The 27,549-nt window shown below is 45.3% G+C and overlaps 1 protein-coding gene across 9 annotated transcripts in view; it reads left to right on the forward strand.

Annotated features, from left to right (window-relative positions):
* The window catches only part of LOC121589189 (mushroom body large-type Kenyon cell-specific protein 1-like), a 96,572-nt gene that overhangs the window by 40,119 nt on the left and 28,904 nt on the right, over window positions 1-27,549 (forward strand). Inside the window, exons 1-2 of one of the 9 annotated variants that reach the window (XM_041907902.1) lie at window positions 3,501-3,563; window positions 5,867-6,537. The exons of 3 other annotated variants lie outside the window; for them this stretch is intronic. In XM_041907902.1, the coding sequence (XP_041763836.1) occupies window positions 6,495-6,537 (43 nt within the window). In that variant the 5' untranslated portion in view covers window positions 3,501-3,563; window positions 5,867-6,494. Of the gene's footprint in view, window positions 1-3,500; window positions 3,564-3,588; window positions 3,808-5,181; window positions 6,542-27,549 lie in introns of those variants that run through there. 5 more of the 9 variants (XM_041907905.1, XM_041907900.1, XM_041907904.1 and 2 more) reach the window with 5 other exon arrangements.

Raw genomic sequence — 27,549 nt, forward strand, 5'->3', positions numbered from 1 at the left:
TGGATTAGTGAAATTGTGAATATTTGTCAATAACTCAACTATCATGAACTAGCAGAAACTAATAAGTATTTCAATCAGTGTCAGTATATTTGGCTTCAAATCATAGTGATCATAAGTGAGATACATTTGAACTACAGTAGCTACAATATTAGAGCTTACACACAAGTGGTTAGAGCGACATGTTTTGTTTAGACACTGAAGTGACTAATCGTGGAGGAGGCGGACTTATCAAACAGCAGTCTACATTACCGCCTCACCACTTCCATCATCTTATTCATCATATATCGATGCATCAGCTTCATCAGTCTTCAGCATTGCACGATCTTCATCCAATTGAAAGCACATCAGATAAGATGAATAACGTTGGTGAGTTGTTTCATTTTACTTATTATATTGAAAGGTTGGGTGCTTCAGAAGCTGTTTTGATATCAGAAGTCTTCGTTTGAAACAACTCGTATGGAGTGTGTCTCTGTTTATTTTCTAAGCATTCGTATGGTGACGTCACGCCATGCTGCACAGAAACCTGTTGATTTGTTTCAGTAGATGCAACGTCTGCAGCATTTGTTAGCATAAGATTTTTTAAGATGAAGTCCAGGATTGCTCAATATAATTTTTTTTTGTCTTTGTAGCATATTTCATTGTATTGCAAGAAGATCAAATTTGATTTCTTGTTTTTTTTTATTCACAATTTAAGTACTAATTGACGCAAATCACATTTTCATTACACTGTTTTATGCGTTTGTAAATACGTTTACCAGAAATACTAGTTTTTTAGTAGTAAAAAGTAAAAAAGACCACGCCCTACGTTTTCAGCATGAAATATGGGCATTGCACTGAAACTTGTTTGGTTATATAGATATTTGATTATATTTGAACGCATAGAATAGTTTTCTTACTTTTTTGAAAAAAAAATTTACAAAACAATTTTGGAGATTTTGATTAAAATTAGAGAGAGTTTGTAAAAGAGCGTGTATCTATCTTGCTACGAGAATCAGACTTTTTTGTTTTATTAAAACATTATTTAATTTTATATAAAATATTGGGCCAAACTCATGGTACAGTCGTCAACTCGTACGACTTAACAACATGCCCGTCATAGGTTCAAGCCCCGAATGGACTGTGCCCCCATACGTAGGACTAACTATCTTGCTATGGTAATCAATAAGACACTGAAAGCCAAGCCTATTAACCCAAGCGTTGAATGGCAACGGATGTTGTTCTAAAGAAGAAGAAGATATATTTCAATTAAATACCACTAAGTTCACATTTGAAGTGTGCAGTGTGCCCCTTTAGCATTCGTTCAACACAAACGCTTATCAGCATTGCATTTTTGCAAACCAAAACGCATACGCACACGCAATACACTATTCTTATCAAAATAAGTCTCTGCATCACGAACGCTAATCACCAATTCGCCAGCCAACCGCATCAACAACCGGGAAACTTTATGAGCTTGTGAACAGTAGCAACACACGATTGTGTTTTAACCTTTGAACTGATGAAAACAAGGCTTTCTGAGAAAACCTTCTTATCAAAAGTTCCAGAAGTCCTTTTGGCGTTAGATGACTTCCAACATTATGGAAGACATCAGATTCGACCTGCTTTGACTCTTAGTCAACTGATCGTTACCATACGGTAACGCATCATAAGGCGGATACGGATCCACTGCCAAAATTAAGTTTGCTAGAACCATTTGTAAATGACAATCATAGGTTGCAAAGATAATTTTCATGAAATAGATAACTATTTTCACGGCCGGGATGTGCATCCCAGGAAAAAGAAACACTCTCTTGTCTTTCTTCCTAGTAGATGATTACAGTCTCAAAGGAAAGAAGCACCATCAAAAACAAGACAAGAACGTTGGGGACATCGTGAAGGCCGGAGCGGGAAGCGATCTCACGATGCTGCACTATTGCAAGATGCAACAAGTTTCTTCATCTCGCTCAGCTCTCCGTAGTGAATACACATTTCGCGACTCTCTTTCTCTCTCTCTCTCTCTCTCTCTCTCTCTCTCTCTCTCTTTATCTCTCTCTCTCTCGTTCCGTGCCATCGATTTCGTTTCGAGTCTTATGTCCTTCGAACTAGCCCCATTCCCCAGTTCATCATCCCCCTTTGTTCCCTTGAACTGCTGTCTCGTTTTATTTTCTTTCTCTCTCTCGCTCTCTCTCTTCTTTGTCTCTTCCTTTTGGGGCGCTTAGCACTTCTCAACGCATCATCTTTCATCGTCACATTATCGTCATTTGAGTGGGGGGGGGGGGGTTGTGCCGCAAGACTGCATTATAATTCCAAGTACGCAAGAAGTGCCAATTTTCTAAGCACGTTCCAGCCGCATGGCTCACCGCTCGGAGCGCATTTTGTGCTAGTTCCTTCCGCACTCGATGGAACGAAAGAGCGAGCAAGCAAGCAACAGGCTTAGCAATAGCATTAGAGCCTGCGACCAACAAACAGCAACTCATAGACAACAACAACAAAATACCCCGAATATGGAACGAGCAGAGGGTGGAAGCTAATTCCTATTTGTGATTCATCCGTTACCCTTTCTTTGTGGGGGAATTTCGCTGCCTCCGTGTTTGTTTCAAGTCTTCACTTCCGAGAAGAAAGACATTTTTCAAACCACTAAATTTGGCCTCCAAAAGAGCAATACCATGAGAGTGAGCAGGCTGCAGCTAGTGAGTGAACGAGATAGCAGAAGGTGAAGGAAGGAGGCTGGCGAAACGGGGAAGAGAGCGCCTGTCGGCAGGGAAAATGAAGGCTAGAGGAAGCAATGAGACGGAAGTGCGCCAATCTTCGTCTCACCGCTGCGACCACTACCCATACAGATCTAGTACACACGCACACTAGTGAGTGCAGATGGCGATGTATTTGTGCTGTGCCTCGCCTATCTCACACCGGTTTCGTTCTCGGAAATGCGCATCTAGTGTTATCTCGTTCTGAAGTGCATGTGCAAGGGCAGGCTGCACCTCACTCCCCACACTCTTCTTGGACAGAACTACTCCCCTCCCCACCCCCTCCACTCCTTCTCTCACACACAGCGAGAGGGGAAAACGCATTTGGTCGTTTGTTTGTTCGCAACGCGCAGGAGAACGTGCTAGAGTGAGCGAGCAGAAAGCGCAAACGCTACAGACTGAGTGCAACAAATGCAGTTTCGGACGAGAGAATTGCACTTCCCGATGCACTCACTTCAGCACCGATCGAGCCGCGCGTTTCGCATGCGCCGTACGCGCGATGGATGCAATTGTTAGGGTGGTCATGATTCCCTGCTGCTGCTGGTGCTGCGCCTGCTATCCGTGCCAGTGTTGGTGAGTGGCGGCACTCGTGAGTGGTCATGCCCTTTCCCCACCCCACGAAAGGGGTTGTTAAGCGTGGCGGACCGACGAGGGGCGCCACGGGCCCGACAAGCGCGCGTGAACGAGACAACAGGCCGTTGCAGAGCGCGCGCCTGCTCGACTCGATGGCATTCAGTCCGTTGCGCGGCGTTTTCCCCGTTATTTTTTCAGTCGCATCAACGCACTGCTCCGATATGCACCGGAACGCAATTTCGGACGCGGCCCGAGTCGACCCGAGTAAGCCTAGTTCCTCCAGCCTGTGCACAATCCGTCAGGCTCAGTCATTTTCCCAGCACGCTGATCCGCAGCGCTTAACCCACGCGACGGTTGGCGGCAAGTGGCCCACATGTCGCAGTTGCCAACCGGGGAGAGTCTCCAGGATCGCTAATCCGCGGTGTAGGGTGTAGTAGGGAGTGAAGGCGAAACATACCACATACAACACCCCATTCCATTCACCTAGTGCCCGTGGTTTTACTGTTTTGTGTGTTGCGCTTGTTTGTTTTAAGTGAAGAAAAGTTTTTTGGGAAAAAAATTCGTTGCGCACAAAACAGGCCAAACAGTGTCAGTAACAGCGGCAAACATAATTCGTGCGCGTGAAGATGTAGTGAATTGACGGAAGTGTGTGACGTGCTTCCGGCAAGGTAGCGGCGGCTTAAGCGACCGAACGAATAAGCTTCGGGCGTTGCTGTAGAACTAGGCTGTTGGTTCATTGCGGTTTTACGATAGTGATTGGTGTATTTTTGTGTGTGATCAGTTCATAGCTTAAATTGAGAGCATTTTGCTAGGGAACGCAATCCGTTCACACTCGGGTGTTTGTGTGACGCCTTGCAGCATGCAGTGGCCACGGCATTCGAACCAGCAACGTCTGCTCCAGCTAATAGCAATTAATGTATTATGTGTCTTTTTGTGTTTGTGTATGTGTTTGTGACAGTGGCGAGAAACTGATGTAGAAAGATGCACTAGTGTGTATTGTAATAGCTCCATCATGTTTCTGTCGTCTTGTGATAGTGCGATAGTAAGGGTTTGGATTGGATTGAGATGCAAAGTGTCGTATGGAAACGAACATAAGGTCCAACAACAATGCACCACTTCGCTGTGGACAAGGGCTGATTCGAATTCTTAAAAAACGTGATACGCTTTTTTTACTGGTGCATAAGCAGCTGCTACCAAAACTGTAGACAGTAATTTGGCTATCGAAGCGAAAACTGGACCTCAAGAAAATGGGCACGAGCCGCCAAGCTACACCACCTTCAGCACCAAATTCATGCCACACAGAAGCAACCAAAAAAACCCTGTGTTGAAAAAGTGAACTATAACAACATCGGTGCCAAGAGTATTGCATAAAAAATGGTTACATTTTTGAGTTTGTGTTCCAGTGTGTTCAAATTATTTTCGTCCCCAAAACGTTGTATGTCGACAATTTTCGCTGTCGTTTTTAGCTAGCAAAAGCACGGTTCGGTTGTTGGTGTCGTGTAAAGTTTGTTCGTTTTCTTGTATTCGGTTGTTTATGTTTTGTTTTTTTTGCGGGTTTTTTTGTGCATTATTTTTGTTTTGCGTTACTGCGACTTTTTGAGGTTTTACACATTTTTAAGCTACTCGCTATGTTAAGCAAAGACCCGTTACAATCGCGCGTGCGTGTAAAGTGATCGTTGGTTGGCGTAGTTGGTAGTTTGTGTGTTAAGCCGTTTTGTTGATTCGTTTTTCAGAGCAGTTTTGTGAGAAATATTCTGTTTCCTGAAGCGTTCCTGGTTTTGTTCGTTCGTTTGTTTGTTTGCTTTGCCGTTTTGTTCCGCGCGCCGCGCGGGACTATGTTTGGTGCGAATGATTTAATGTTTTCACTTTATTTTTCGTGTAGAGTTTCGTTACTGTTTTTATTCAAACTCCTCAATTGCGTGTGCTTATTGCGTTTTATCAGTGCATCGTCTCGAATCGGAAGCTGTTGCAGACAGGCTGTTTATGACGAGTGCGGCACAACAGAAACTCAGTACCCGGTAAAGAAGCTACTGAATCACACCAACACATAAAGAAGCTGCCGGTGCAATCGTACGCTCCGCAAGAACAACCAACGTAGCTCCATTACTTAATCAACTGCCGTTTTGTGCACGAGTTTCAGCCGTACTGTAGAGATATTACAGAGGGATAGAGTGGAAGGTTCTATACTGCCAGAAGCGAAAGAAATAGTGATCGTGGCAGTTCGTTCAAATTGAACGATTTCGAAGAAATCATCCCTATTCCGCTTACACTGTGTACCCTTGTGTTGCTGCTGTTTCGTGGTGCATAGTGTGGGATACATACCTTCCTCGGCCTGTACAAGTGATCGTACCTACCCTTCCGTGATCGATCCTTTGCTCACGTGACTCGCTGCCTTACTCGCAAGAAAAATTGTCCAACCGCTGATGCTGTATGTGTGCGCGTACACTACTCGCACACAAACATCATCCGAGCCGAACCGTCGCCAGTTAATGCTGTGCCCCAAGGATCGATCGATGGGTGTACTACGCGAGACTGACGCCTTCTTGCCTTCTCCATCTGTGTTCCAGCAGTGTGCGTTAGTGCGTGCGCTTAGTTGTTATTTTATGTACATATATGAAACGAGCGGTGCGCGTTTTTGTCCCACGTAAATCGCGTCACGCGGCGCAGTGCAAACGAAGTACGAAGGAGGCGAAGAAGTGTTTTTTAAATGAAAAGTGGTAAGTGTCATCCGCAAGTTTCGCATCTTATTGTCATCGCTAGGGCGTATTTGAATTCAATTGTGACTCACCACCACCGGCTGGGGAGCGACGAGCCGGAAGAGATTCATTGGTGATAAGAAACTATTGCGAGCCGGAAAGTAAAAGTAAAGCAAATTACTTAAGGGGAAAATAAACCCCAGCAGAAGAAGGAAAAGCCCCAAAGTAGTAGCAGTTTTAGCGGAAGATCGTGAATCGACACTTTGTGACGAAGTAATGCATCAGTATTGGGCGGTGTTTTGTTGCGAAACGGCACCAAGCTAGAGCTGGAAAAGTATCCAGCCATAAGCCAGATTGTGAGTGTTTGTGTGCATGGTGCATTGTGTCCGCAATCTCTACCTCAGCGCATCCAGCGACCGGTTTCTTGGACGAATATTTTGATGCTAGCAAACTTTGCCGTCGTATTCTTCCGATCGTTTGTTTGCCCTTCGATGTCGTGATGTTTTCCGAGGCATCTTCCTTCCTGCCGGCAAAAGATATGAGTGCGTGAGTTTTCCTGTACAACTTTCTTTTCACTACGCGTTTCTGTCTGTCTCATGTTTGCTTCACTTTTCGTACTTTAGTATCACTGTCGTTGGCTAGCAACAAAGCAAGTGATTTGTGCTCTTGTCATTAACCTTACCCCATGCAGTATGTATGTGGGTTAACTTTTCGACTGATCTTTCCCACTCTAATACTTTATTTTTCTACCTGTACATATTAATTTTAGTCTTTGTAACATTTTGTGATAATTAGACACAGATCTCTCGGTAAGAGTACAAGAGTAGTGTGTTCTATTCAATCAGGCAGACAAATAAGCATGTATTACTAACATCTGTTGTATTGTAAATAATTAACTACACGAGTTACATTCAAATTGAGATGATACGATTGGTTTTTAAGGCAACTTTTGCCAAAGATGTTTAACACATCACATGCCGGCCTATAAGGCTTTTGTGAGCTATTGAGTACCACATAGCCGTATAGTTAGTCCTTGCTACGGGGGGACGGTCTATATGAGGTTTAAACCGACGATGGGCATGTTGTTAAGTCATGCGAGTTGACGACTGTACCACGGGGCCGCCCCTACAAACGGTACAAGACGTATAGCTTGCTGATGTTAGTTTAAAAAATGAAGAGTCGTGAATAATCTGATTGATATGTTGATATAAATCCGGATTATATTTTCATTATCAATGATGTCACTGATGAACTGATCAGATGACGACGAATTGCACGATCTCGACCCCTGCTATGAAAAATTTGACCATTCGAGAAGGACTAGGATCGGATAATATCTGCATCGCGTACACCCGGGATAAGGTGTTCTTCCATCATTGAAGGAAATGTTTTTCTGAATAAAAAAAATCAGTTTAATTTTTTTGAAGACTACAAATGATCCTGTTTATATATATGCGCAAAATCAACCTGATAAAGTACAAAATAAAAAAATATATTGTAGTTTTTATTTTATTTCGAAGTTTTACATTGCTTTTTTCCGTTTGTATCTTTCCTGCCATTACGAGTACGGTAAAATACAAAATTTGATCTACAAGATACTTTTTAGTACCAGCAGATTTTAGATCAGTAGACAATGAATAATTTATTACTACTAATGCTACTGTATTTGGGTTTATAGTATAACTGATCAACACAAAGCATTTGATTCGTGTACTATTTTTTGTTTCATTTGAAACAATCAATTTCCTGTTTGATTTTACATTAACCACAATGGTTGTTTCATGACAAAGTGTTGCAACGTTGGAAGTAAAAACTAGAAAAAATAAAACCACATAGTTTAGCCACCCTTCTGCCTGGTAGGCTGTTTTTTCATTCTTCCGCAATAGCTTTTAAGCTGCTATTTTCGAAAAAATCGAAGCTTTCAGAAGCTCCTCCCTCTTTCTTGCCGGTTCTTTCTCGCTTGCAACAAATGCAGTCGAAAGACAAACATTGGGCAGACGACATCAAAAATGAATCGAATATGAAGCAAAAAGAGGGTGCAGCAAAGAGCAAGAAACACTAGTGACGGGTTTGCGTATGATGAAATATAAATTCGTGACGCACAAAAAGTCGCCCGATCGTACAGCCAGAAGTCGGCCAAATAAAACTAAATATAACCATCACGCGCTAAACAAAAGAAAACTAAAACACCTCGACTGCTTTCGAAGGGGGAGGGTTTTGCGTTTTGATAGCAAAAAAAACGCCACAAAATTTGCACAAAATGCTCAAACTAAAATCATGAAATGGGGAAAGGCTGTATGGAGTAATACTTGGACGTGTCTAGAGGACACAACTGTAGACTGCAATTGGGATTGCATGGAGCGGGCTTAATTTTTTGCTTTCACCTTAAATATGACTCCTGTTCCATCCGGTTTTGCAACTGGTTGTACCTAGACTGATTCTTACATCATTCCCAGTTCGTACATCGTATCATATTAATGGGCGCTAGTGACCCAGCCGATTGCCCAATATTACTTGAAAAGTGATTTTACGTACAAAAAAGAAGCCTTTAATGCTAAACAGCAAACGATACATTTGCCACAGCACAAGAGAAACGGAAAGGACGGCTACTGCACGAGTGCAGAGTGTTTGCTACATTCTAACCTGCTCAATTTCATTAACCACCAGCTGATGATTTTACACCATGAAACTAATCGTCCGCTTGTGCAGACTAATCCATTGAAGATTCGCTGCGACCATTGAACAATCATGCCAAGGCGAGCCAACGTACTCGCTGCAAGAAGACGGTTTCAGGGCGATTTGTGAATGAAACGTACCATGCGACTCACCAGGTCTTAAGATGCATCGTAAGATATGCATCACCGTCCTGCGCGCTCCAGCGCCACTGCCGCAAAACAGAGGAAATGGAGGAAAAGCGCAGCAAATCGGCATCGAACAACCACGCGAGACTAGTCGTACCGTCGGTCGATCCGGTGCACATGGTGGCGCGGTTTCCCGCGGCGGCAGCACAACGTGCGGAAAGTGTAAGGAAAATCTGCTCTGTCTCTGATGCTGCTACTGCCCGCGCGCGCGTTCACTGCCGAGTCAGTTGCAGTTGCATAATCACAGCGCAACTACAGCAGCAACAACAACAACAACAGCACATACACAAACCGGCTTTCACGCGACGAATGGTAATGGTTTTCCGTGAAGGTCGGCACACCATCCCCCCACGACAACGACCCACACGCGAGGAAGAAGGGTCGAGGGTTCGTGGCGTCGAGGACACGATGCTCCGATGCACCTTTATAAATACGTCACGGTCTCGGCGGAGGTGACTGTGTGCAGCTATGTGTGTTTGTGTGCCACCGCACCGGAGGGAATTGGAGCAACAATCTCACGACGAGTTTTCCAGACGCCGTCGGTCCAGACAGCAAAGCGTCGGTGGTACATTTTCTTGAACGCGCTGCTCGCTGCTCCGATTGTATCGATTTGCTGGCTTGTCGGGGCGAAGCAGTAAATGCAACTGGTGCAACATCCCACTTCCTTCGAGTGCTTCGCGCCTTTCCTAGACCTCCGGCAGATAGCCTTGAGAAGCAGGCAGATCAGTGGTAGCAAGCTATCGGTCATCTTCTCCAACTACTGGTTTACCTTTTTAAGTGAAAACAGTCAACATGCAGTCAGTGCACTGTTAGGTGGTGTTCTGCCGACAGACGGATCGGGTTAAATTCACCGCTCACGACCAGCGATGACGATGAACTGCCCGACCGAACCCGGCAATGGCACGTGCTTAGTCGCATCGTTGCGAAAAGCTGAAGCATGTAGAGTACATTTTACGTCAACCTTCTCCTGCCCCTCGACCAATCTGGACGGCATCAAGGGGAGTGCGTTTAGAAAATGCTTCCTCTCACCAAACTGCACAAACACACATCCACACAGCGGCCCTTGTTGTTGGAGCAGAAGTAGTAGTCGTCGGTTGCCCGATGCATCAAAAATTGGAAATTTTGGAATGGGAACCGCTCGATGGGTCCCGTACGCGTGAGTGTATGCAGCTCACTGGGCGTGCAGCCGTCCCCATTCTAATCGTCGTCTTCCCATGCAGTGCTGATCATACGCTCAGCCTCGATACCCTGGTGCGGGGCAGTAGAGTGTCTGCTCGTTGCAGTTACCGAGTGAGTGCATCGATGTACCCGCTTTGGCAGCGTTAGTTGCCGAAATAAAAACACCTCAAAATATGTACTAGTATGCGTGCGTGTGTGAAATTGATGCAACAGTTGAACTGTGCTTAGAAAAGTTGGCGCGCTTGGCAGCTGCACCGAACACATGCACACATCAGTTTGGTAGAGACGTGTGCCAAACCGGGACGGAAACAACTGATTTGCTTCGTGTCCCGTCGACGACGTCGGTTAGGGGGTGGGGATGGAAATAGATTTAGAAAAAGCAGCTCTACGCCCAGCCGAGCAGCCCAAGCAGCCCCACACCCGGGGACAACGATGCGTTAGACTAGGACAAAGCGATAATGCATTTTCGAGCTGCAGCTGTGTTTTCTAATGCATCACGAGTAACCTATGGGGATGAGGCAAGCACTTGTCGGCTTGGTAAAAAAATAACCTACCGAGAGGTGCATAGAAAAACCGGATCCCGAACCCTCGTTATTGGTTAGCCTGTTTGAGAGATTGAATGCGGGATTTTGAAGAATAAGCAACGAACGTGCACGAACGTTGCATGTTATATTTTCGAATGTAGTACTTCGAATGCCAATAACATGCAAAGTGATTTAACTCTTTACGCCAACCAAGATACGAATAAAAATCTTCTTTTAATTAGAAAACTCTCCATATTTAAGGCCCACCTTTTTCGTATCGTACCTTAAAAATGGTCGCATTTTATATATAGAGAACCGGATACGGCTAACAAACTTGACCGGAATGACTCAACCGATGGACGGTTCCACAGCGCAATCTTGACCTTAATGAGCCACCAAGCGGACGATTTTAATGAGATTTTGATTGATCGCATAGATCTAACTCCACTGCACTGCAGCGTGCTACATGCCAGAGAAATGCCAGCTTTCCACCGGCGGTTCATTTTAAATTATTTAAATAACCATCAACGTACGCCGCTTACCTCAGCGCCCAAAGTTTTGTCAAAGAGCGATCGTCACCAATGCATAGTTTTCGTACTTCCCATTTGAACAGCGAACAGCAGTTCAGCGTTTAATTGAGCTTCATTACGGTTGATCGAGGCTATGCCACGGTTTAAGAACAAAATGCTGGAAAATAGGTTATGACATGTGAGCGCTCAATGCCACCGATCACACCATTTACGATGCAGAGAACCAAACCGGACGAAGGCTTTTTCGCAAGCGAACCAAAACCGAGTGCCTTCCATTTCCCGCGCTCAGAACGGTTCTAAAACGGGTTCGGTGCAAGCAGTGACTCCCTTCATCCCCACCTCCGATACCGACAGTGCCTCTACACACAGTATCCACATACGCCAATTCAAGATTCAAATCGTGTGCCCCCAAAGGCCAAACCCTCGAAACGACCATTTTTAACGTTTGCCTTCCCTCCCTCTCGTGCTCAAGCCCTTCTCTGCGGCCACAAGACAGCTCCTGCTGCTTCGCTTCACGCTCTGCGTTGATTCGTAGCTGCCCTTCATCCCTACTACACACTGGCCCCACAGAGTGGCTAGAAATAACGCCGCAAATAACACTCCAACCACACATAAAAAAACCCCCGCTGAACCCTCAAACCCAAGCTGCTGCTGCGAGCTTAATTCGATAAATTTAAATAAATCTAAACTTGAAATTCCACCACCGCTGGTAGAGAGACCTCGAAGTGGTTTTACCTGCTGTGCTCCGTACCTACTTCCCTTCCCCCTCCCTCCTCTCCCCTTGCCGTACAGCATTAAGTTCAAGTTTTTCGCCATTACCCTGCCATTGCGCCTAACTGCGCTGCCCTAACGTGCTGCTCGATGTCCTTCATCGTTTCAGTTCCTCGATCATCGATCGTTGTTGGGGGGAGCGCAATATGGCGACCCCAAGCGCAAACGGCGATCGTACCAGTGGGCACTCGAACGTGCGTAATTAGCGCCTAACGAGCGGTCACTAGATACTCCCCCAGCAGCACTGTCGTGCAGTGCCGTTTTTGCGAAGTGAGTTGTGCGCGAGCGTGGCCAGCGCAGTCGGTGGCACGGATAGCGCAGAACAGAATGAGATAGCAACTCCACTACCGACTAAGAATTCGAGATCATTAACGATCGATACACCCTACCTACGGCTGCGCTCAGGTTGCATTCAGCTGCCGAACCGGTTGCACTTCCTTGAGCGAGAGGGAGGCCATACAGCCGAGCCAATTGGCAATCATTTTGGCATCAAACAAAACAAAATATTTGCCCCACATTGCATCGCAACACAGCGTCGTAGCTAAAATGGCAGCCAATGTGTTGCCAACGTCAGAAGGGTGGCCCGACGACGTGAGTTAAGCATCATCCGGAACTTCAGATCGGGCACATTAGGCACCAAGTTTTCGCTTATCAAGTCACATATGCCACACGATAGTCACCCGCACTCTTTGGCCTTTGTTGAGCACACCGTGCATCTGAATTGGTCACGTCCTCGGCACGTGTAACCGCTGATTCGCCTCCGCCATGTTGATGCAGAACTGTTTCTGATAGTTTGTACAATTGTGCCCTGTTTTGGAGTCCGTCGACAAGAAGAACGTTGCCATTGGTTGTGTTGTATTGTTCTTAGCACTACCCCAGTTATCTGTTCTGCTTGTTATAGTGAAATATCTGGTTGTTTGATACATTTTCATAACCATCATTTAGACGGTTGGTTTTGGATTGAAACACTATTTTCAACCTCTTCAAGTGGCCTGTATCACTTACAGTCAAAGGTCAATTTAAAACAATATACAAACTAGTAGTTTTTTCTACTAAGATACTTAAAACATAATACTTAGTGTCTTTTCCCCCTTTTTCCACCTCGAGTTTATCTGTCAACCTTGTTGTGAGGGCTGCCCCTGCGATTCAACTCCCTTGTTTGCTATCGAACGCAGTGGGCTTTGCAAGCGTGTGGGGTACAGTGTGCACAAGAATCACGCTGGCAACGGGGAGGAAACGGGTACACGCGGCGGGTCGAACGTGAGTTGGGACGCATTTTTCTAAGTGCGACTCATCGTAGCCCCTTCATTGTCGCGTGAATCGGTCACACGCGCTGAAATAGGGCATACGTTTTTTTGTTCGTTTGTCGACACTTTGCGAGTGGCAAAATGGCCCATTTTTTGGCGCCACGTTTTTGCCTTTGTTTGTGTAGTTCTCATTACAAACAAATATATTCCACTGCTTTGTTTGTTGTATTTACTCGCCCTCAGAGAGTGATTGTTTAGGAATGTACGATGTTTTTGGATAACTTTATGCAGGATTTCATTTTTTCCCCTAGGATAAATAAACATACTCATTCCCCTAGGATAAATTTATTCAAAATGTTTAAAATATCGCAACTTTCTTGTGTATAACGTCCAGCCTGACATACCCATCTCATTAAGCGTATTACTTCACAGTAGCCCACGTTGCATTGAAGGAAACGCTCTTGTCATTGCAAGGGCCATACATTTATGTAGAAAGCAATCGATACTCACGAGCCATACGATCCGTCGAGTGTATTCCAAAAATTCCACACAACAAAGAAAAGCCACACACAACTCCCCATCCCTCGCGATGCAAGAAAGATCATATCACTTTCGCTTTCATGTGAATCACTTCGGCGCATCGCAAAAAGAAACAAAAATGCTCTCGATGACGCGAGAACCGCCACGCCGTGGCCTCATTTCGGTTGCATCTTACCGAAAATGCATGTCAGCGAAAGGGAAGCAATTTCACATGCACGCAAAAGAGAAAGCACGAGTCGGGTGGATTGTAGGCGAGACGAGGGACCGCGCAACACGATCCGTTCGACCATTCGAGATAAACAAAGCGACACTCGGGCTCAAGGTCTTGCCGTCCCGTCGGATGGCCTGCCGCTCGTTTGCAGCTCACACACACACACCCACTCACACACACTCAGAGTCCGTGCCACTGCAGCACAGAGGATCAGGAGAAATTCGATTCGATTTCGGCACATTTTGGCGCGTCCCCAGCGTCGTTGCCTGCACACACGCATGCGAAACTGCAGCCGAAATATTGCATGCCGGCCGAATCTTGCCGAAGTTCCACTGCCTACTACGGCATGTGCTTTTTGCAGTGAGAGCCAAGCACCAAGCGCGGTTTGCCGGTCGCTCGCTGCGTTGTGGTCGCTGCGAGGGTGAGAACCTCGTGCTGTGTTTTTGCCCAAAACCCCCCAATTTCGGGACGGCAATCTCGGGTGCGTAGGCCGTGAGCGATTCCACTTGCGAGACACAGCACACGACGAAACCGCTTCCTAGTCTGCTGGGTGCTTGTGCATGTATATCTGATGCTCACCCCAAATTTGCACTCGGTGGTGTGCTTGCGGTGTGCCGACCGAGACCGTGAAAGGACGGCTTTGTATTCGGGGTTGGCGATTGCATTTTTTTCTCTCTTCTATTTCGTTTTATTGTACCTTCCCCTTGTCCTACTTTCATGGCCAGACGGACAGCTCGCGTATCGGCTGAGTGTAATGATGATGCACGGGCAACGCGTACGCGACGCAACGATAACGAAAGGTTTTTGGGTGTTCTTTTTATTGGGAGCGCGCTATCTGGTTACGCAGAGGAAGGGCAGGTTCCCTTCCTCCACCGTCCTGTGGTCCATTTTTTTATGAGCCGAAAGCTACGCAGTGGACGGAGTCTGCGTTTATTTTTGTTTATTTTCCGACTGAATGCCTGTGCGAACGATGGCGCGTTTTTTTTTTTCCTTCTTGCTTTTGACACAAATATTGACTCGACTGGATTCGGCTGTAATCGAGCTGAGAAGATGACGGTCGCAAAAGACAACCACGCCGGTAGAGTGTTTGTTCGCATACACGTATTTGGGGTAGGTCATGGTCGACAGCCAGTGGGGTACGGGTGATGCACGGTAATTACGTTTTTTATTTGTTGCTTTCTGCGCTAAGACACGCTGCAGGAAGCTCGTTTTGTCGCCTCATTCGCTGAGACCAGTAAGTCGTCGCAGTTTTTGGCCACAAACAAAGATATAAAGGAAATGAAACAACATCAAAAACGAACATCCAAGCATTATTACAACTCTCCCCTTCCTTTGAGATTGAAGTATGTCGACTCGACCGAATAATATCCTGTTTCTTCCACTTGTCGGTCTGTCGATAGAGCGGTGGGGTAGGATATTTGGATCTGCTTTGTTTTTTGGGTTTGTTGAATCCAATCCCTGGCTTCCGTCTTCACACCCTGTTATGCGAATAAACATTTGGGCTGCTGTATCTGTATCGTGGATGTGTAATGCTGTGATGCTGACGTTGCATAAGTATTCTGTGCTATTCGTATTTCATGAAATATGAGTCTGTGATAACAAACTGTTATACCTTCTTGCCCTTACGACGAGTCTAGAACTAGTGCTCATTCAGTCAAATGAAATCCAAAATTTATTTAAATGTTCAAATTATCTTCAGAAGGTTAGCCAAGCATTTAAACAACTTTATGTTCACTTTTTTAGCGATTGAATGAGAATTACCGTAATGATAAAGTATCGAATATAAAATCCCTTACATTCGGGACTATTGTATAAGCAATAGCAACGGCAACAAAATACTCAGGTTTTATGAGTTTGGGTCTGTTTGTGTGTATGTGTGGGTGAATATGCAAATGGATGGATTTATGTACAAAAATTGAACATGTTGCAATCGCGCATGTATGTACGGAAGAAATAAAAAAAAACCCACTCACACACCTCCCACACGTTGTACGCCGCTGGTTTCTGTACGGTTTTACGAAAATAAAATATTTTTTCTCCCCTCGCGACCACCATCGAATTTTTGCACACACCTCTCTCTGTCCAGTTTTTCCCGAATCCCTAAAAATGTACTTTATTCCGCTTTGCTATTCCCTGCATGTTTGGCTCGCTCTGTGTGTCTCACTCTCATCTATGTATATTTTTCAGCTTTGTTGCGCCCCCCCCATCCCCCCCCGTGTTTGTCCGTCTCGCTGGTCCCTGGGTTTCTTTACCATCAGCCATCACCACCGATTAAAAATTCATTTTTAACGCTACGGGATGAAGGTTTTTTTTTCGAACCGTTCTGTTTCCCCTTTTTTCTGCTGCAGACGGGCTGCATTTCATAGAGCATGCATTCCATCCCTATCGTTCCCCAATACTGTTCGAGCGCTGAATTGAATGTGCTCGGCTAGGACTAACTTCCATGGTAACTACAGCGACGCCGACTATGACGATGATGATGATGCTGCTGCTGCTACTGATGATGATGATGGGTTAATGAGAATATAAATGTGTGCGTGAGGTTTATTGTAATGGTTTTATTGGTTGCACGGGCGTGCTGCAGCCGGAATGCGGATACTTCTTTTTTGCGTCGCTCGTTTTTCGCAAAATATTCGATGATGCATTTTATTTTCGTTTGGTTTCGGTGTAGTAAAAATATGCGCCCACATTAACACCCTCACAGCACAGACTTACTTTTATGTGCAAGTGCCAGTGCCCGTTACGAGCATGTGTATGTGTGTGACTGTTTCGAGTATTTAACATTATGTCGATTTTTGAACCAAACCTTTCAACCCGTCATTGGGTGGCCACCACCGAGACCTGTGGGCTCTACATTTTTATGTAAATCAACATCCAGATCTCGCTCCCCACTCTCGCTTCTTTTTTCCTTTTTTTCTTCTTCGGTTGCCTTTTTTCAATCAGGTTGGAAATAACCAACACATAGATGTGCATGTGACGGGGCTGAGCACACCAACACTGCCACGGGGCGTCGGGATTTTGGTTTTGGTGTGTTTGGGGATTCGCGTTTTTATTTTTCCCGGCAGCAAATGTTCCTGCGCCTGGGTCTAAAAAACGAAAAAACCAAATGGCGTCCTCGACCTTGCGAGCAAATGCAAAAAGGCAAACAAAGCCGCACTGGGCCGAATACAAATCGTTGAACCCGTGCACCGAAAAATAAACTAGATAAAATTTGTCTCTACTTCGACCGCTGCACATGGCCTTGGCAAGGACGCAATGGATTGCTCCTTTGTGTTTGGTTTTGTATGTTGAGCTTTAATTCAACGATTCGCAACGCTGTTACTGTATGCTTTTGGTTGTTGTGGTTATTGAAACAGAAGTTTACACTAACAACACTTCATTTATGGTTATCACAACTCTCCGAAAACTTTTGCTATGCTAAACTATGCATTTTGAATCATGCTTATTGATATGAATTATTTTCTCAAATTATTTTTCACGATGAAAATTCGAATTTATAGCTTGAAAAAAGATACAATAATTGCTCCCTCGTTTCTGGTCCTAGAGGTGATAAACAGCTTTACTTTATTTTAGACACCATGATAAACTCGAACCAGTTTGCTCATCTACAGTTTAAGTGTGCAGAGCAACAAAAAATGTGACGCGAAATGAATAAATTATGTTGATTTTTGAACACGACACATACAACGCATACGCATACCCTTGCATGTCACAGTACGCATGATTGTGTGTTGATCAGATACATAAGATATAGAAAGGAGAGAGGAAAAAACGACACCACTGGAAAAATGAACGCCCGACATCGACCGCCGAAACGCAAACTCTGACCAAAAGAGTTTAATATCGATTTTTTCTTCCAAGCTAGAGCCGGGAATGCAATAACGCAATACAAAAATGTGCACTGCCACACATACAAACGTATTTTTTCAAAACAAACATTTACACGCTAGGTGCGGGTTGAAAAAATACAGATAATAATTGTACATAATTCCCTGCCACATGCATCGTGTGCCGTTTCCCCCACTCGTTCCATCATTTTCACTTAAGGGATCGTCCAGAAAGGTGTCAAAAATATCCTAACCCTTGCGGAAACGACGGAAACATCAGCGAGCGAACTGGTAAACGACGGCATAGACAAAGGGCATTTGTGCTTCAACGATCACAAAGTCGCCCTTCGCCGTCTACGCTCAATGGCCATTTGGCGATTGTTGTCGCCAGCTACCGTTACCGCCGCCGATCATCTCATTGTGACACATACGTGTGAATCATCTTCCTTCCCTACCCGTTAGCTGTTCTGTCTGTTTTTCTTCGCTTTTTTTTGTCTGTTGCTGTTGCTACCACCTTTCGCACGAGTCTTTGTTGGGATCGAAATGAGTCGGTTTCGGATGGAGCGCCGCCAGCCAGCCAGCCAGAGCTCGCGTTTTGCAACACAATGATCGTTGTTTTGCTGCTAACCTTGCATTTTTATCGTTTTTGTTAGAGCGAGCGTGACTTCACAGCAGAATAAATTAAAAACAATCTAACATTTATCAAGCATTGATAATTTATTGTGCGCTTTGCAGCTCTCGCTCAAGGTAGTCGACAATGCTGTCTGTTACAGTCAATGCATTAGGAATTGATTAGTTTGTTTTTTATTTGCTTTCAACAGCTATCCTTTTGCACACATCAGGCGCAAGCTTGCTGTGAAAGTGTGAAACATTTTTTTTACATTAGCCGAGAAGAAGCTGTCAAGTGGTTACGAAATAAAACAGGCTTATAGTGGTCTCGCCCAAAAATAATACACACTGTATGGAGTTATGCCCTGTTCCATCCATAAGCCCACACATACATACACCTGCCGATTTTTGCTCCACCACCACCACCTCAAACAACATCGAGTGGTAGCCATTTAACGGCTAATGGTATTATTACTTCTCGCTCACCGTGGCTTGGCGGTATTGCAGTTTCATACACTCTTTTGCTATCCGAAGGCAAGGCGCTATTTCCACCGTGCACAGCGAACAGAATGAAAACTGTGTCAATAATGCAGAAAATGACATTTTAAAGCGAATAAAAATAAGCTGCATTTAGAATGGCTTCACTGCTGCTTTTGTTTCTGCCTCGCTGTACAATGGCTAGCTGAAATGGACCGCCCGTGGCACAGTGGCGGATAAGATTGGAGACATTAGCGTTTTGTTGCGCTAGCCTCTCCAGCGATAGTGTGGCGTTGGCACTATTCCTGTCCATCGCTGTAACGGAGCGCTGCATGCCATGCTCCTCACACTGGCCATACGTACGATGAAATGTGTGCATACTGGCCAGTTCTCAGATCGGCACTGACTGACTGGTGCAGCAGATATTTATGTTTTTATATTTACATGCGAGTATGCGTTAAACGGTACCCACATTTGGAGGCTTTATGTAAGAGCCCTCCTTGTAACAGCGTGGACCCCACACCCACCAACAGGGTGAGGGTGCATTACGAGGTCCTATCACGTTTTACAAAACTGCTTCCTGCCACTTGGAAAGAAATACGCGAAGTGCAAAAAGGAATCGTAGCAATACATACAAATATGTTTTTAATAATAGCTTCTGCGATAAGTTCGCTGCCAATCCTTGCATTAGGCATCCGTTTCACTGCATTTGAGAGTGCAGAAGAAACTATCCAGCCGTATGCCAATTGTTCCACTTTACCCAGTCATCTTACGCCAACGCAGCACCGCCGTAGACATCTTCCTCACCCATCCTCTTGCCAGCATGTACTTTCCAGCGGAAATGATAGACAACCATGCGCCTCCATCGTTATTTACTTCGTTTCCGTTTTGGGAGGGCGCAAAAACCCGCCTTGTAGCACGCCGTTTAAGGCCACCAAAATACTAATGTTTCATAACTTTTGGGTGGGTCCGTTTTGCTGTACGTTCTTTCCCTGCACCCATCGTTCTACCAGCCCAATTCGTATTGGGAAAGGTTGTGGTTTGGTGTTGCTAATCAAATAAACAGCCCGCTCACACAAACTATGACGTCCGCTGGCGCTGATGTGTGCACACGGCAGGTAGCTTGTGCAAGGAAAAGACGTCACCTATTGACTTGTTTGTGCGAATTGTACCTAAGCAAGCGTTGAAATTGCAACCCGTTTGTTCAAGGTTCGTCAGAAATGCTGTGAAAGCTATAGGAGAATCGATTGGGCAAACATTTTAGTTATTTCGTTGATGTAAAGCTCGCTTTTCATTAATCAATACTTATGTGAGTGCGTGCGGGTTTATTCGAAAGATTCCGTCCGGAAAAAAATGGATGAACAAAAATTCTTTCCGAAATAATGTTCCGCTTTGTCGCCGACCCGCTGCCGCCGTTCCCCTTTCCGGTGGCCACTACGCAAATGTGCACCAAACACACCCGATTGATGATTACGCCCGGTGCTCATGTTTATGGAGCGTATGTTCATTCGAGACGCCTAAACGACCATCCCCAAACCCAATCCCTGTGCGTTGGAATCAAAACAAAACTGGATATGGGTGCGGGGAGAACCCTCGCCGAGCACTAGAAATGAACGCAGTGAACAAGAGACCGCGAATCGAGCTAGAACGAGACACAGAAACGTAACAACCAAGGGAAGGGCCCTGCGTGCATGGTGGAAAGGTTTACGTTTTAATATAAGAGTTTTTTTTCTATGTATGCTCAAAAAGTACTTTTTTGTCCTCTCTTTTAAGCCCGCACCTTTTTCGTCCATTAGCCTGTCGCACATTCGATAGTGTTTTTTTTATCACGGCTCACATAATTCGACTGCCATTACTGCCGCCATTTCCGTTACGGATAAGGGTAAGAAAGGGAGTGATCAGCGGCCAGCGGTGCTACCTTGCGCCACCAAGCCACGGTGGTGAGCCCTCGCGGGTATAGTGGGCCTACAGTATGCATTGGCCTGGTGTGCATGCATCTTTCGTGTGTGTGTGTGTGCTTGTGTGTTAGTGTGTGAGTGGATGTATGTTTTGCAGCGATCGATGCACTTTTTTTGCATTTCGTTCAACTACAATTGCACCCCAACGACTTTTTTTCGCCCCTCTGTGTGTGTGTGTGTGTTTTTTTTTCTTTCACCAACAAAATTACCAATACGCACATATTTGCACACGTTTCACACACCGTTGTCCCGTCGTCCTCTCTGACCTGTGCATGTGTGATGCATGCCACAGCGGGATAGGGCAGGGATGGACAGCATAATTATGGCTACAGTCCACCCTCGCTCTCTCTCTCTCTCTCTCTCTCTCTCTCTCTCTCTCTCTCTCTCTCTCTCTCTCTCTCTCTCTTTCTCTCATACACACACTCACTCGGTCTTTCTACCGCCCTTTTAATGTGCTGCTCCTCCGGGCTGGCAATGGATAATCATCCCTTTGCAGCAAATTGAATTGCAGGACCCGAAAATGAATTTCAGCTTTTCGTAAATTAAAAATGAACACGATGGGTATGAAAATAACAACAGCAAAAAATAACAACCCCGTTGTTTGGAGAAACAACGGGCTTTATCCCAGGAGCAATGCGGAAAGGTCGCCCCGCTTCCAATGGAGACGCCTAGTGACATGCAACCCGCGCACTTGCGTCTATTTGTGTGTGTGCGCTGTATTTTTTCATTTTTTCAAATCCTATGACAGTCAAGAGCGACAAGATATCATGGTGACACTGTGTGTGCCGAAGAAGGCTCGCCTATGCACGTCACATGCGATAAAAAAACAAGCATACGTTCTCGAAGGTGGGGTGGGGTGGGGCTGTGGTTGCTCCGTCTTCTAACCCGCCGGATGCCCGCACCCCGGGATAGAGCCAGATCAACGATTTACGTGTATTTACGGCTGAACAACCCGATTATATATATACATATACTTTTTTAACTCCAACCTATGGCTACCACCGACTCACTTTGCCTCCCGCTTTGCCGAACCCTTTCCGGTAGTATCGTGCTATTATTATCCTATCATTATTTGTAAAAACATTCATGCAAAATTGATATAAATGACAAAGTGAAATATTTATGCATCATCGATGCAGAATACCCAGGATTTTTAAATACACTCCTGCTCTTTTTCCCTTTTTTTTGCTGCTGCAGTTTCGCTGGCACCCTTCAGTCTGAAGTCTCCTTTTTATGTTTTCGATTCAATAAGCTCTAATATTCTCTTCGCATGGAACAGCAAGCTTTCGATCGGGCTCGGTATAATTTATTTTCCATTAGCAATTGTTATTGCATTTCATTGCTGTGTGTTCATTAGCTTGGGCCTATCTTGCCAAATGTGTGCAGGTTTTAAGATACAATTCATGAACTTTTACTTACTTACATCGAATAGCCATTGAGCAAAAGATGCTGATTGATTTTGAGCAAAAGATGCTGATACACGCTTCTAATAAAATCCACCTTTAGTGAAATATTTTGTTCTTAACTATTTCCAAAATTATTTATATTTACAACTTTTCCATGTTTGTATTATAGATACCACCAAACCTTTTTCTAAGATACGCCATCTACAGTTGAAGCTCGTGCCCGGAGTTATTAAAGAACGGCAAAGACGGGTAGCGAACGTTCCCTTTACTTTTGCCCCTTCATGCTGGTGGCAATGCATTTGTGTTACTATTTCCGGCCAACCGCATGAAAAGAAGCAAAATTACATCTCCTCCAAAACCTAACATATGGCCTCGAAACTACACAAATACAGCGGCACGCTGTATGTCACGTTCATTCGCACTTCTTTCGCTATCGATCCGCTTCGCTGCTGTTTCGGTCGCCATTTGGCGTCATCGTCACCAATTCCGTATCCCGTACAGGATAGTTGGAACAGCGACCTAGGACACTCACTCCGGCACAGAGGGAAGAAAAAGTTAACTTAAACGTAAGGAGAGAATGCACGAAAAAAGCACACACACACACACACACCCGAACAACTAGCAGCGCTAGCTGTGGGGATTAGCTGAATGGAATGGAAACGGTTGGCGGTTTCCCCGACGTGGCAAAGCGGAAGAAATTTTACGACCGCGGACGAACCAAAACGAAGTAGTTGCTTTTTTTTGCTTTCAAATCCTGCCCTGCTCACTTGTTACCCCGGCTTTCTACCATCCTCGCGTTGGTCTTGGTGCCCTTTTTTACGCAGAAAAGTGGGTGCGGGAAATAATCGATAACGATGTCAAGCTTCTTTTTCAAACGTGTATAGTACCGTTTTCCGCTTCGAGCCCCATTCGGGTTAAGCTTCTTCTTGTGCGGCACCTTGATTTTCACGGCTGCTCTGTCCGTAGCACCAAATGAATGATTTCGGGCCAGAAACACACACATACAGACAATATCATAAGAGAGTAAACAACAGCTCATCTAACATTATAAAACTATCTTTCACTTAAAGCGTCATCCAGCAGCTAAACCTTGACAGTTTACAAATAAACCCATTCCTGGCAATCTGCTGATACTCCCACAATTTGGTATCATTGAAAAGAAGCATTGTGCTGAGCCGTGCTTATGTTTTGCGTGTTTCGCATCATCGCTCTGGTAGGCGTCTTAAATCGATGAATCGCAAAGAACAAGTAGCCCAATCCTTAAACCCAAGCTAGATTGGAGAAAACTGTCTATAACTCTGTTCCAAAAACATAAGCCCTCAATTTAACACAGACACACTCACGAATACATACCCCACGAGCCGGCGGTTTGGCCAGTGGTTATCCTTCCCAGGCATCTTGGCCATGCGCCGTACCTGTGGCCCGATACGGAAGACGCTTGCACGAAAATTGATGGTAAGAAGTTTGTTCGTTTGCTGATTCGTTCATTGATTACGTGTGGAAAGAAGCTAGAGAGGGGGTGCTCCGACTACGATGACGATGTACACATTTGGCTCCTGCCGTTCATGGTAGATAAAGGATCGGGTGCATCATGTATGCATGCACCTTTTGGGTAAAGATAAAAGATTATTGCACCGAAGGCATCTTTTTCATCTCACTGTCTATCGATGCACGGCTCCCCATGGCCTTGCCCGGTTAGTGCCTGCTTTTTCAGGTGCACGGCAAGGATCGTAATCTTATCAGAGCAAGAAACAACATCCTGGCAGCAAGAAAACTGGACACTCGGCATACGCTCCTTTCTCAGAAGCCAAGAAAAAGCACCCGCAACGAATGCGGAGAGCGTGATACGGGAAGAGGAGGTATAGTTTAAGAAAATTATTAAGGATTCGATTTCTCCAAGGCGTGCAACCGGGCATCGATCCATCTGGCCAGCGCTTGTACCGAAAGCATCGATTGGTATTGGGAATGCAGGGAGTTGGCAACGACGGAAGAGACGCTTGATGAGCCTAGGATGCGTATCGGACGCTCTGGTTTGACTGGGAAGCATATGGCTGCTGCTCACCTGTCGGTGTACTGCTCACCGGGTGCCTGGTGTGGGGGGGTGTACATAAAATTGGACCTCATCGCTTTCTTCCCGACGGCATCCACTCCGTGCCATTGCAAAATCATTTGCTTTTGTAAGATTTCTGAGACGAAATTTTAGAATCTACTCGAATTAATCTTAAGACCAACGCTGGAACCATGCACATCCACGTCCAACCGTCTGGGCTACATGCTCATGCTGTGGATGACCCTTCCCATATGCTATGTACATGCGTATGCGTTTCAGTAGGGTGTGAGTGGTTTTTTGATGACGTCCAAGAAAGGGAAGACACTGCCGTCTCTATCCATGCTACCAGCTGAATGCTTTACACCTGGAATGGTTCGGTTGGGCGGTAAGATACTTAAAGAATGGAAGAATGGGATGGATGAGGGAGTGCTCTTGACCGGTGTGAAAACTAACCGAAACCAAAGTGCAAACCTCGTGAGGGAAAAGGGGGAAAGATTTTCTTATCGGCGATGATTTTCACAACACAAGACACAAAAGGCAAGTTTCATCCTTTCGTCGGTGTGCACGCACTGCCTAGCAGATACTGCCTAATTGGAATTGGAACCAGGGGGAAGGGGTAGGGGTTTGTAGTAGAAGGCGAGACTACCTTGCTGGATAGGCATAATATTTTGAAGAATCCTCCACTTTCTTCTCCACAAGATGTTGCACATGAATTGCCTCACGGCAGCTATCGGGCATATGCGCCCCCCTTCTTGCACCGCCCTCCGCCAACCAAACTCCGGTTTTCTCCTTGTCCAAGTCCGATGGTGCAATGGACACGGTCGATGTTTCGAACCCTCTTATGGTAAATATAAATTAAAGGATACCACCTCAACCCCTCCATCCATCTCCCCCTTCCTAATCGATTGGGAGGGCACCTTCGTTTGGGCAACCTTCTTACCGAGTATGCAGACGAAACAATGTGAATTTATTGAGATTCATGAACACAATGCACGAAATCTGAAGAATACGGTCCCACCCATCGCTGGCGCCGGCATGGACAAACAGTCTCCGGATGCAAAGCAGTCTTGAGAAAGCCTCACAATCAATAAGAAACCCGAACGCATCGAAGAATTGATTGATGATCAAGTTATGATCGGTATTTATTACACAGCCTACTGGAAAGTCTTGTTCTTATACGACTGGCAGCATTCCTTCCATTGTCGTAACGATTTCCACACTCTCACCAAGCCATCTCGGGTAAGAGGTAATTGGAAAGTCTTCCTGCTAATCTGTTCCAACAGTGGTCCAAAAGTTTCCAGAATATGTTTCTTTGATAAGAGAGAGGCTTCCAGTAGACTGCTGCTCAATCTGCAACTCACCTAATGGCTTCTACACTTCGAAACAGCGTCTTCATACACAAGATACCCGGAGGAGTGCTTGTTTTTGTCTTCGATTAGCAAGACGTTGTCCAGTCGACCAGGGCGGTGGCAAGGATTGGAAATTTCATTAATTTTGATTTTAAAAAGACACGTAACCAAACCCATGGCTCGGGATAGTTATTTCTTCAGACAGAGCGAAACAGTTTGTTGGTGCATGCAGGAACTATCGTCTTATCATTTTAAGGAGTGTGAGGTTAGATGCCAGAGGAAGACAAGAAGTAAAAGAGATAGAAAGAGAGAGAGAGAGAGAGAGAGAGAGAGAGAAAGAGAGATGAGCGTAAGAGTGAGAAAACGAGAGAGTAAAGGCAAATCTAATTGCTCCTTGTAAACTATGCATGGCTCCCAATATCCTTTCAATGACTTTGGTAGGACTTGTGCCACTCAGGCCTGTCTTAAATTATACCCCATTCCTTCTAGCCAAGGCTAGATGCACACTTCTACCCCACGTACAGTGCAGGTTCACGTGCGAGATGAAACAGTTCCACCATCTTCACCGGCACCTTTCTTATGCACAAGCTCCTTGGGCTCGGAATGAAAGAAAGTGGGCGCTTCCGAAGTCGAATGCAAATGACACAAGACGTTCGGACGCCACATAAAGATATCGAACCATCCCAGGGAACCATCTTTGCTTGCATTCAATTTTCGTCCCCAAGAAAAAGCCTTTGGTGCATCCGATCCTGGAAATAGCTCGGATGAGCCGGGATGCCGGAATAATCTAGCCAAGCCTGGGCCGAGCAAATGTGCGGCGTAGTGACCGGAATTTTGGTCGTACATAAAACCCGGTGCACAACACCATGCGTGTGTGCGTGTGTGAGCCCATTCGTCGGACAATATCATCCCACCGAAGACACTGCTGGACATCGAATGCGAAGAAACTCTATTAAAATGCGTTTCGAAATGCCAAACCAAGATGCAAATGTGGTTTAAAACCTAAATTTGTACCCCTGCCATCCGCTATCCTCTCGGATTTGAATCTGCCCCGCAGAGCACGACCTTTCCACCGGCTTTCGGTCCTGTGGAGTTGCAAATGCAGTACACTGCGTGGCACGGGCAATGTCCGACGGCAACACGATACCAAGAAGACTTTCTCGGAGACATAGGAAATGTCGCTCAAGTACGAAATAAGATGAACAGGTTGTACGTGCCGGCAGCGTGTGTGAGGTTTGGAATGCAGCACAATATGTTGCACACACACAATCATTGGTCGTAGGTCGACTCGGTTTAGGTTCAGGTGGAATCGTAACGTTGTTTGAAGATGTCGGAATGAGTTTTCAAGATGACACGTTTTCTGGCAATCGATGGAGGGTTCATTTGCTATTTGATCGACATGTATATTTAAATATGAAACAGCATGTATCGCCCAGCTAGGAGCGGGCAGTTGTACATTACTATCTAATCATTTTAAATTTCTTATGGATCAAAATACGGTTTGATGTGTTTTTATTACATTCTAATCATGATTTCCAATTGCAATTTTCATCCCAAACTATGTGTACAACATGTACGTACAACCCTCAACAGTTTCCAATATTAAACAAGCTAAGATTATAGTCACCATCTCGTCCGCACTCGTCCATGCGTTAACCATCGGAAAAGCAAAATTTCTTGCAAAACAGTGGTACACTTCACTTCAAATCTTGCTCCTATTGCAGCGATTGAACCAACAACAACAGCCCTCTATTCGTCGACTGCCAAATGGAGTGTCCTCACCCAAAAGGCAATCCGAATGCAATTACAACACCCTGTCTCACAGCTCGCTGCTTTCCGCTTTCTTAACGATTGCTCTTTTCCAGTTACAGTGCCCCTTCCCCTCCTCCTCATCTATACCACTCACACTGACCTCAGAAATGATGCCAAAAATTGAAACATTTTATCAAGCGCAAGAAACTAGCTCAGTACCAAGCCTTCGGTGCAAAAGGCGAAACAGTCGGACAAGACTTTGC

This window comes from Anopheles merus, chromosome 2R, assembly GCF_017562075.2.
Source record: "Anopheles merus strain MAF chromosome 2R, AmerM5.1, whole genome shotgun sequence".
Classification (NCBI taxonomy): Eukaryota; Metazoa; Arthropoda; class Insecta; order Diptera; family Culicidae; genus Anopheles; species Anopheles merus.